Source organism: Protobothrops mucrosquamatus, unplaced genomic scaffold (genome assembly GCF_001527695.2).
Source record: "Protobothrops mucrosquamatus isolate PMUCROS unplaced genomic scaffold, P.Mucros_1.0 scaffold1284, whole genome shotgun sequence".
Classification (NCBI taxonomy): Eukaryota; Metazoa; Chordata; class Lepidosauria; order Squamata; family Viperidae; genus Protobothrops; species Protobothrops mucrosquamatus.
Window position 1 is genome coordinate 165,665 of NW_015387488.1, and position 10,480 is coordinate 176,144.

General features: G+C 41.5%; 1 protein-coding gene across 1 annotated transcript; it reads left to right on the forward strand.

Moving 5' to 3' along the window:
- Positions 1-1,443: 1,443 nt before the first annotated feature.
- Positions 1,444-10,314, forward strand: PIGG (phosphatidylinositol glycan anchor biosynthesis class G; the record flags this gene model as incomplete). The annotated part of the gene is made up of 2 exons (XM_015821241.1): positions 1,444-1,656; positions 10,112-10,314. Coding segments are annotated over exons 1-2 (357 nt in total), but the record flags the coding sequence as incomplete, so codon positions are not given.
- Between the last annotated feature and the right edge of the window lie 166 nt (positions 10,315-10,480).

The following is a 10,480-nucleotide window of genomic DNA, read 5'->3' on the forward strand; positions in this document are numbered from 1 at the left end:
ATTTTCTTTGTATGAGGTTGACATTAATTTGTAGTTTCTCTCCCATAACATTTGCCATTTTTCTAATTCTATATTATAGCCAATTGTAACTCATATTTTTTTAATGACCTGCAAATTCATTTAATGGTGGCATCAGGGACAGCAAAGGGTGGGGATTTCATAAAGCAAGGCTGTCCCTCTTTATGGTTGTCACTGTTTGCAACCGTAACTGTATGGCTCCACTACGATTATTGTCCAGGACTAAATGTATTGCTATTTTAAGTTTTGGTATGTCATGCAGAAGTAGCAAATTAGATGAAATCTAGAACCCAAGGATAAAATGGGTGAGGGAAAACTCTGGAAAAATTGAAATATTTGCTACACAAATTTAAACTTTTTACAACTTTAACAAATATGAAGGATAATATTTATAACAAACAACGTGGCTCTAATTTGTAGATAAATGTGTGCATAGCAAATAAGATTAATTCTGTTCAGTTTACACTACTGAAAATAGTGTAAGACTAGACTCAACAGTAAAAGTAGTATACTTTAGCATTAGCATGCAAAATTGTTAAAATACCAATACCAGAAACAGCTATAAACCTCCAGACTGTCCCACATGTAAACATGCCATATTATTTTGCCCCCAAAATAAAGATTAAAAAAAAAACTATTTCCCTACAAATATTGGAACAGAAAGAATATCATGCAATTCAGTTTTAGATCAATGCTTTTCAATCTTGGCAAACATGTGAACTTCAACTCTTAGAACTCCCCAGCCAGCCATGTTGCCTGGAGAATTCTGAGAGTTGAAGTCCATGTGTTTTAAAGTTGCCAAAGTTAAGAAACACTGCTTTAGACACTAACAATAATTACAAATCCAGAACAAATATTTACACAAAAATTATGATGAAATTTTGACTTTGATCTGCAGCTGTAAGTACATACACAATTATTCTTTATTTTTCCGACTCTATCAACGCCTCTATGCTAAACTCTAAACCTTGGTCTTAATCCATTTTACTTATTCCATTTCATAATCACTGCTCCCCGCGAGCTTCCTCTTTTCCGCTGGAAACAAATCACAAAGGAAGAGCATGTGGAATACCTAAGTAATTGTAACGCTACCTATAAATATCCAACTACAAGACCTACACCTGGAAATTGATGGTTTTTACGAGACTGACTGGCTTCCATCGATCGCCAAGGCGATGCCGCAAAGGCTTTCTGGGAGATGTAGTCCGCTCATACTTCCTTTTTTCCAAAGCTTTCTTTCCTCGGCGTAGTTCTCAAGCGGCTAGTTCCCGCGGATTGGTCAACCGCTGGCCAATCAGTGTGCGCGTTGGGCGTTTGGGCCTATTATGATTGCCTGGCTTTTCAATTCCATCCTTATTTGCCGCCTGCTTGGCCCGCCGGAGGGGGGGGGGCTGCTGCTGCTGCTGCTGCTGCTGCGCAGGTGTGTCCCTCTCCTGCTTACCTTCCTTCCGGATTCACCTGCCTGCCTGCGCTGGAGTTGAAGGATGCGGTTGCGCTCCGGCGTCTTCGCTTCTTTCTGCCTGTTGGTGCAGGCCTTGGGCGTGGGGCTTTTCCTGAGAGGCTTCTTCCCGGTGGCAGTCAGATCGCAGCTTCGGAGCGGGACCTTCGGCCAGGTGCCGCCCGAGCCTCCTCAGACAGGTACAGCGCCTTTCCTTCGCTCGTGTGTTTTCCTGGGATCTCGCCAGGAAAGGTGTGGGCGGGGTTGCCCCGAGGAGATAGGCGGGGCTCTTTTCAAAGTTGGGTGGGGAAAAAAAACCCATTCCTCGCTTCTCTCCATGGCATACGGCCCCGCCCCTGCAGCCTGCCAAGCAAGGCAGAGGGCGAGTGAGATACTCCAGTGGCTTTGGCTTACCTGCTTGACTTCTCTCTGTGGGTGTTTAGCGGAGGGGCGGTGCCAGCTCCAGCAATTCCGAAAGGCGCCCAGCTTTGCCAGGAGTTGAGGCGTTTGCACTTGCAGGGAGCAACCCCTCTCTCCTCGCCAACTCTTGCAGGTTGCTTGGGCTCAGCAGTGTTTGTTGGACCCTGAGCCTTGGTTGCTCTGCTGCTCAGAGAGGAAGAGGCATCAGGAACCTGCCTGCCGGGCAGGTGAAGCAAACAGTTCATTCATTCATTCATTTATTCATTTATTCAATTTGTATCCCGCCCTTCTCCCAAGGGACTCAGGGCGGCTCACAACATTTTTTAAAACAAAAACAAACCCACAATCCCCGCCGAATAAAACCAATTAAAACCCAAATATTTTAAGTTGTGATATTTAAAATTTTCTAAAAATCAACCCGATTTAAAATCCTCCCTAGGCCAGGCCCGCTTGCTGAANACCCACTCTGTGAGCGCGTACCGGTCTATGGGAGAGAATCTGCGGCAGAAGGCGGTCTCGGAGATAGCCAGGTCCTATGCCATGGAGCGCTTTAAAGGTGGTAACTAACACCTTAAAGCGCACCCGGAAGGCCACTGGCAACCAGTGCAGCTCGCGCAACAGCGGTGTTACATGGGAGTGACGAGTCCCTCCCAACACCACCCGCGCGGCCGCATTCTGGACCAGTTGAAGCCTCCGGGTGCTCCTCAAAGGGAGCCCCATGTAGAGAGCATTACAGTAGTCCAGGCGGGAGGTGACGAGAGCATGAGTGACTGTGCGCAAGGCGTCCCGGTCCAAACGATGGCTTTTGCCAGAAGAAAAAGTTGGGTGGTCTGCCCTTTTCCTTGGCAGAATGCCTTCCTTCTTTTGGGCAACAAGATGGGCAGGATTAGGGCCAAAGGGAGAAAGAAGAAACAGTAGGTCTAGGATTTATAATCCCAATGTGAGTTACGCCAGTGATGGAGACTGGGCCCCAAAAGTTATTCAGACTAGGGCAGTGGTGGCGAACCTATGGCACGGGTGCCAGAGGCGGCACTCGGAGCCCTCTCTGTGGGCACACATCCCGTTGCCCCAGCCTCGCCTCCCCCCCGAGACCCCCTCCTCTCCAGCAGCCCTCCTGAAGGAGAGTCGTCCCTGAGTGTGGCCCACGCAGAGCAGCACAGCCAAGGACATGGCAGCCAGGCAGTGTATACAAGACTCTGCCCTCATACCCCATCTTGCACAGTTGATGCTGCAGGGCACGGGCAGAGGGCATGACCGCCATAGTGCTGCTGGGCTGCCTGGGCGATCTGCGGCGGGCCCTGAAGGTGGTGAGTGGCCCTGTGGGCAGGTGGGGTGGGGAATGGGGGGACGGAGCAGGGGCGGGGCAGGGGATGGAGCAGGGGCGGGGCCAGTTTTGGGGCACTCGGTCTCTAAAAGGTTCGCCATCACTGGACTAGGGAGAGGAGGTAAGGGAGCAGCGAGTGGCCTATTTGGTTAGCTTATTGTACTGCCAACTCTCCAGATAGGGCAATACTGTATTTTAGAGTAAAAATAGTAAAATGGAAATGAAAGCCTGTGGCGCTAAAAATCAATGAAAGTCTTGCTTGAAAAGGCATTAGAAGGGCCATTTTAAAATGGTTGGCTCACTCCTCAACTCAATGGCTTGAAGCTGGATTGCCACAAAGACGAGCCTGTAACAAATGTAAGTGAACCTCATGGAGGTTCTTGCAAGTAACCTGAACAAAATCCACAGAGGCCTTGAAATATTAATAACCAGCATTTTGATTTCAGTAGAAACTATACGGCAGTCAAAGTGATGCTTTTAGTATGTGTATACTGTGTGAATTCTAAGACTAGCTAAGCTGTTGACTTCTGTACCAATGGAAATTCTGATCTAGATGCCAAAACAGGTTTTGTAGAACATATTACAGTACTGTACTCGAATGTTGATATTATTATTTACTTTCCTTGGGAAAAGAAAAATTGTCTCTCCAAAGTGATGATGAACAGGGCTGAGGGCCATTTCCTCTGTCTGGGGACCTGGAGAATTTGGTCCAGATGTAGTTTCAGGTGACCTTGAACTACATACCGTACTTTCTTTTTGAGAAAGTATGACGTAGTTTAAAATGCGGAGATCTATTACCTCTCTGGAAATGTATAGTTGGTCCTTATTTAGTGATTACATTTGGAACCAGCTATTTGGTCATTCAGCAAAGCGATTGCTAAGTGACATCACAACTATGCTTATGATTTTGTTTCAGCTTTCCTTTACAGACTTGAAAAATCATAAATGTGAGGATTAGTCATAAAGTTACTTTTTCCATCCTTGTCTTACCTGCGACCAATCATTAAATGAGATCACTAAAATTGGACTATCTGTAGGCATGCCTGTCTTGACCGTATTGAAAAATCTGCAGGTATTGAAAAATCTGCAAAGAGATAAAGTATTGCTAATTCAAACTTCTTGTCTTGATTTCCAGCAAAATTATCCATTAGGCTGCTGAATGCGGTTGCAGCCATATAGGCCTCTCAGAAGCCAGTCTAAAACTAATCAGTATTATCTGCTGCAGGATGTAGTTAATTTAAGTTACTAGTCGGGAAAGCTTAATTTAAAGATTTTGATTATAATTGTATTCACTAGCTTGGAAGTTTCTATAATTATCATTTTAATAAAAGGGAGTTTTATTTGAAATAGTTTGAATATATACTCTTCAGTACCTGTACTAAGGCTTTATTTAGAACCTTATTTATTCAAAGTGTGTTTATGCAACACCAGTCAGTTCAACCTTATTTACAGAGTAAAAAAAACAACAGTAGCACCCAGGTACACTAAAGCATCACATATATATGATTATTATTAATATATCACAGAAAGCACTTTATCAACTTTAACTCAGATTAATTTTTATCAAAAAGAAATGACCAAACAGATACCTATTGGGAAATCATTAGGAATTCATTAGGAATGTCATTAATTGTTGAGGTTGTTTGAAATATTTTGTCCTGATAACGCAAGGAAAATAACCATTTTAAATTATACTGGATCACCTCAAATTCTTTATTCATTGATTCATTTTTTATCTTTACACTTTAGGAAAATAATCGGTTGCTGAGTCTGTTAATTTGTTGCTCACTCCTATATTACCAAGTGGCATATTGTACTATATACCATTATGTTCAATTACTGTATATTTGTTTTAAACCTTTTAAGAAAAGTTTTAGAATGAAGACTTAATGTTGTGTAGTGGTAAAGATCTTGTGTTGGGGGACAGTCAGGTTCTAATCCACCATCAATCATTGAAACACACTAGGTGTCTTGAGTCAATGATCTAATGTCAAAATATCAGAGATAAAAATAAATTATATTCAGAATTACCCAATACAAAATTGATATCTCAATATTTCCTAACAAAAATTGCTAATGGATCAAGAATCCAGTCTTAAAACAATGGAGAAAATGGGCAGTAGGTGCCAAATTATAAACCAATTGGTCCAGAAATAAATTGATTTTTTAGAAAATAACTTTTCATGTTGGTCGCATACAGTAGAATTACAGAGTTGGAAGGATCCTATGAAGTCATCTCTGTATTTTGCACAAATCACTGCACTATCCCCGCTAGAAACCTATCCAGTCTATCTTTGAAAACCTCTAGTGAAGGGGAAGAAATCACTCTGCATTAACCTCTTTCACTGATTGACAGCTCTTACTTCTAAAAATGTCTTCTAATTTCTAATCTGTATCTACATTCTTGAAGTTTCATTCCTTTACTTCTAGACTTACCCTCTGTAGCAAGTGGTAATAAGTCTGAATCTCTACATTGTGATTTCTCTTCAGATTTAAAGACAGCTTCCACGTTCTTTCTGAATGTTCAAACTAAACCTATTTCATTTAACTGTTCCTTGATTACCAGTCTTTTCACTATCTTGGTAGGCCTTCTCTGAACTTCCTCTAGTTTATCAGTGTCTTTTTTTTAAAAGCTGGACTGTGCAGAACTGAATGTAGTACTCCAAATGAGGCAGAGTAGGGTGGGATAATTCCTGTGATCTGGACACCATGCTCCTCTTGATGCCATTCAAGATGTCATTGGCCTTCTCTGCATGTCTCTGTTGGGACATGTTGACTTCATACTAGTACATTGAAGTTCTTCTCACACATGCTGCTTTTGAGTCGGATTTTCTTCATTCTGTACACATTTCCTTCCTTTTTCTTACCTAGATGCATGACTTTATGTTTCTTCCTGTTAAATTTCATTCTACACGTTTTTTGCCTACTGTTGTAGCCTAATTAATTTTCCCCTGTCCCAAGTATTAGCCACCCTTCCTAAGTTTTCTATCAGATATAGATTTGGTAAGGATTCCTTCAATTGTAAATTGCAATCTACTTAATAGAAGAAGTGGTAAGTCAGACCAGGTTTTTGGAGAAGCTAAAACTGTTCCCCAAAATTTGACATGTTCTAATCTAGAGGAAGAAATAACTCTTAACTTTCCTGTCTAATGGACTACTGTCTTACTAATGCTAGGGATTTTCTATCACTTACATTGTATTTTCTCTAAAAGCCTGGATCATCACTATGCTACCCAGAATACTCTGCAGCTTTTACGAAGCAGTAGCTATCTCTTACTTGTATATTTTTCCCTGGCCTTGCATGCCTCTCAGATTAAGTGGGGAAAGGCAAGAACAAAAGTGAGGTGGTAGCATCTACTCACTCACCTGTCATCTTTTAGATGGAGCCCCCCCCTCCTTATTACTATATCTTACAAGAGGCAGTGGAAATAAGCAGTTGGAAGCATTGGCTATTTCTGACAATCACATCTTGCTTGCTTTTAAGCTGAGTAAAAGGCAGTGCTGCCTTATGGTGTGTGTCCTCTGGGGCTGGATCAGGTGGGAGCTCACATCTTTCCAGGGCTACTGCATATCAACAACAGTTCCATGAAGATGACGAAGCTTGAGCAGCTGTCGAAGAATGTAAATGTTTAAAATACCTCTGGGAATAAACCTCTAATAATAATATGATTTCAACATGTTCCCAGTGTTACAGTCAAAGATATACTAATTCTGCCTCAAGAGACTTTGGGATTCAGAGTAAAATAAGTAAGAAAACAATTAATCAAAGTGTTTAGCCTTCACTAAATTAATTACTGAATTGGTAATATTTTAATTTCTCATGTCATTAAATAATAGAATCTTGGACAGATAATTCTGGCTTTTCCTTTTTACTCAAAAACTGCATATTAACTATCTAGAGGGGAAAAAACCCTCTGGATTGTTCTGGAATATAGTTTTTCTTACCATTTAGGTAAATCTTAGTAGTCCTCACTACTAAATGACAAAATTCACATACAACAGTGCTTAAAAGTTTGTGAACTCTTTTGAATTTTCAACATTTCTGCATATATATGACCGTCCTAAAACATGACCTGTTCTCCACAAGTCCTAAAACTAGATATTCAACTGAGGGATGTTGTTGGGCTTCCTCACATAAACTGCTCACTTTAGGTCCTTTCACAAAATTTCCATAGGATTCATATCAGGACTTTGACTTGCCATTTCAAAATGTTAACTTCCTTTTGCTTTAATCATTTTGTTATGCAGTTTTGGTTTGCCGTCGAGCTGCATGAGCCATTTTCTTTTGAGCTTGATAGATACCCTGACATTTTCTTGTAGAATTTAGTGGTACAATTCAGAATTCATAGTTACATTCAATGATGGCACGCTGTCTTTGTCCAGAAGGACAGAGCAAGCCCAAACCATGGATATTGTTGTGTCCCAGCCTACGTAAGTCCTTGTTATGCTCACAAGGAGAAACCCCTCTTCCAAGAAACAGGCAGGAACCGCAAGAAAAAACCAACCCCTTTGATTCTCACAGACCTGAGTCAATGTCCGAGGCAAACAAACACAGTCCAAAGAAACTTGATCCTCAATATGAACGGTTGCCTTTGACAACCAGCACCTCCCACATCTTCCCTTTTATAATTCAGCCAAGGCGTGGCTTCCTAATGCCTTCTCCTTTGCCTTTGGAGCTGCCCCATTGCATTCCTCTGTCCTACTCGCTTCTCTTGCCTGCGCTTTCGTGCATTCTGGATTTGTCCCAACTGTTCTTCATCACTATCCAACTCAGGCTCCCAGCACAGCTGTGTCTCAGCCTGAGCGTGAGTAGAGGGGCCAGGCTCCTTGTCTGACTGTAAGTCTTGGAGATCCTCAGAGCCTTCCTCTGAACTCCAGGCCCCTCCTCCTCATCTGATTCCTCAGACTCAGCTGCCAAATCCACTGGCTGGCAAGGAATCACAACAGATGTTGCCACTGTCACATTTTCCTGAGGGCATAATTCTTATGCTGGAATGCAATGTTTTACCTTTTGTGGACACTTTTCATTCAAGCTGAGAAGTTCTATTATGATCTCATCCATCTACAGAACATTCTTCCAATAAAATTCTGGCTTATCTATGTGGTCTTTTACAAACTGTAGATGGGCAGCAATGTTCTTTTTTGGGAGAGAAATGTCTTTCTCCTTGCACCCCTGCCATGCACATTATGTTGTTTAATGTTCCTGATGGTGGTGTCATGAACACTGGCATTCATCAGTGCAAGAGAGGATTTTAGTCTTAGACATTATCCTGGAAATTCTTTAAGACTCCCGGAGTATTACACCCCTCGCTCTTGATGTGATCTTGGTTGTTCAACCATTCCTGGATAGAGTAACAACAGTGTTGAAATGCCTTCTTTTGTACACAATCTGCCCGACAGTAGAGTCTGGTAGAGTCTAAACACTTTGGAAATAGTTTTGTAGCCTTTTCCAGCATGGTGAACATCAGCACCTGTTTTTTCGAGGTCCTCAGAAATCTCCTTGTTAGAACATGACAAATTTCCACATACCTGGGTTGTGAAGATCAGACTTTGATAGTAAATACCCAAAATTCTATTCTGTAAATAATACAATCACCTCTGAAATACTTGACTCTTAATTTTTCTTTCAAATGAACTGATAATCCTAGAGGTTCACATACTTTTGCCATACACAAATATGTAACTTTGGCTTATTTTCCTCAAATGTCAGGTGTGTTTGGATTAATTTGTCATTTTTTATTTTTCTGTTTCCATCACCTTTATTATCAAATATATAAATTAAAAAAAACAGTGCCCTTTGACTAACTGGAATGTACTTGTACAAATTCTGCAACAAATGGAAGTTTATTTGCAGACAGCCCTGGATGGTGTTCATAGGCCTGTTGTTCTATAGTGCTTTGGCTCTTATTGGTGCTGTATTCATCCTTTCCGTATGTCTCCTAATTTTAATATTTTGTTTAAAAATATTTCATTGTGTTGATTTATACATTCTTGCAACCTATGAAACTCATTTTTCTTTTCATGGTCTCTATAAATTGTTGTTAAATATTAGTTCCCAGTAGCCTGAGGAAGAAGAGGCTAGACAGTCATCTGATCATGTATCTAGTGCAATGATGGCAAATCTATGGCACAGGCGTTACTGGTGATGTGACATAACATTCTTGGTGACACGTCAGCCTCTGGACCCTCTGGAAGTTAGAAGAAAGTCTGGCTCTCGTGCAGCCTCTGAAAAAAATCATATGAGCATTCTTGCACAATTTTCGGAGGCTCCAGAGTTCCCACGACAGCAGAGCCCTCTCATGCAACTTCTAGAACAGAGGTCCCCAACCTTTTGGGCACCATGGACCGGTTCCATGGGGAGAGGCTTTTCCGCGGACCGGAGTGTGCGTGGTTTTGTGTGCTGCCTGCATCCCGCGGATGGGGCTTTGCTTGTTTGTGCGGCCCGGCTGCTGGCATGCCGCGGACCGGTACTGGTCCACGGACCGGGGGTTGGGACCCTTGTTCTAGAGAAGGTCCAGAGAGGCTGAAACAGCAGCTTCCTGCCAACAAATAAGGAAGAAAACTGCAGATGTTATTTATGGATCACATACTGAGTTTCTACAATATTTGTTCACAGTTCACTAGCTTCCTTATTCTTTTCCCCACTTGCCACATTTTTCTCTCTTGTTTTTCTCATGTGATTTTAGCTGTTCAGAAACCAGTATTGACATAATTAACAGTAATAAAAAATTATTGGAAACAAGAGACAAATTACATCTGTCAGAATTAAAATTGTGACCATCAGTTATGGCTTGTTGATTCCTGCCTTTAAAGATATTTGTAGAAAATATGGGACATTGAAGCTAGTATGCGTGAAGACTAAGTATTGGCTTAGATTACTGTCTCATGTGGTGTTTTTTTTCTCTTTTTAGACTTGACATCAAACTGGACCAAGATTTCACCTATTTTTAACAAAGTGGTCATAGTGTTGATTGATGCCTTGAGAGATGACTTTGTTTTTGGTTCAAAAGGTTTAAAATTCATGCCATATACAACAGAGCTGGTGGAAAAGGGCACAACGCATGCTTTTATAGCAGAAGCCAAGGCGCCTACTGTCACTATGCCTCGAATTAAAGTAAGTTCTGGTATCTTGGAAATAAATATTTCTTGATGAGTGATACGTTGTCTTCTGCTAAATCTATACACCGTACATATCATAAAGCAGTATGCTTAATGCTTATTGCAGAAATATGTTCTTTTTGACAACATGAGTTTTTTTTGAGGATGAAGGTTCGTTCTCC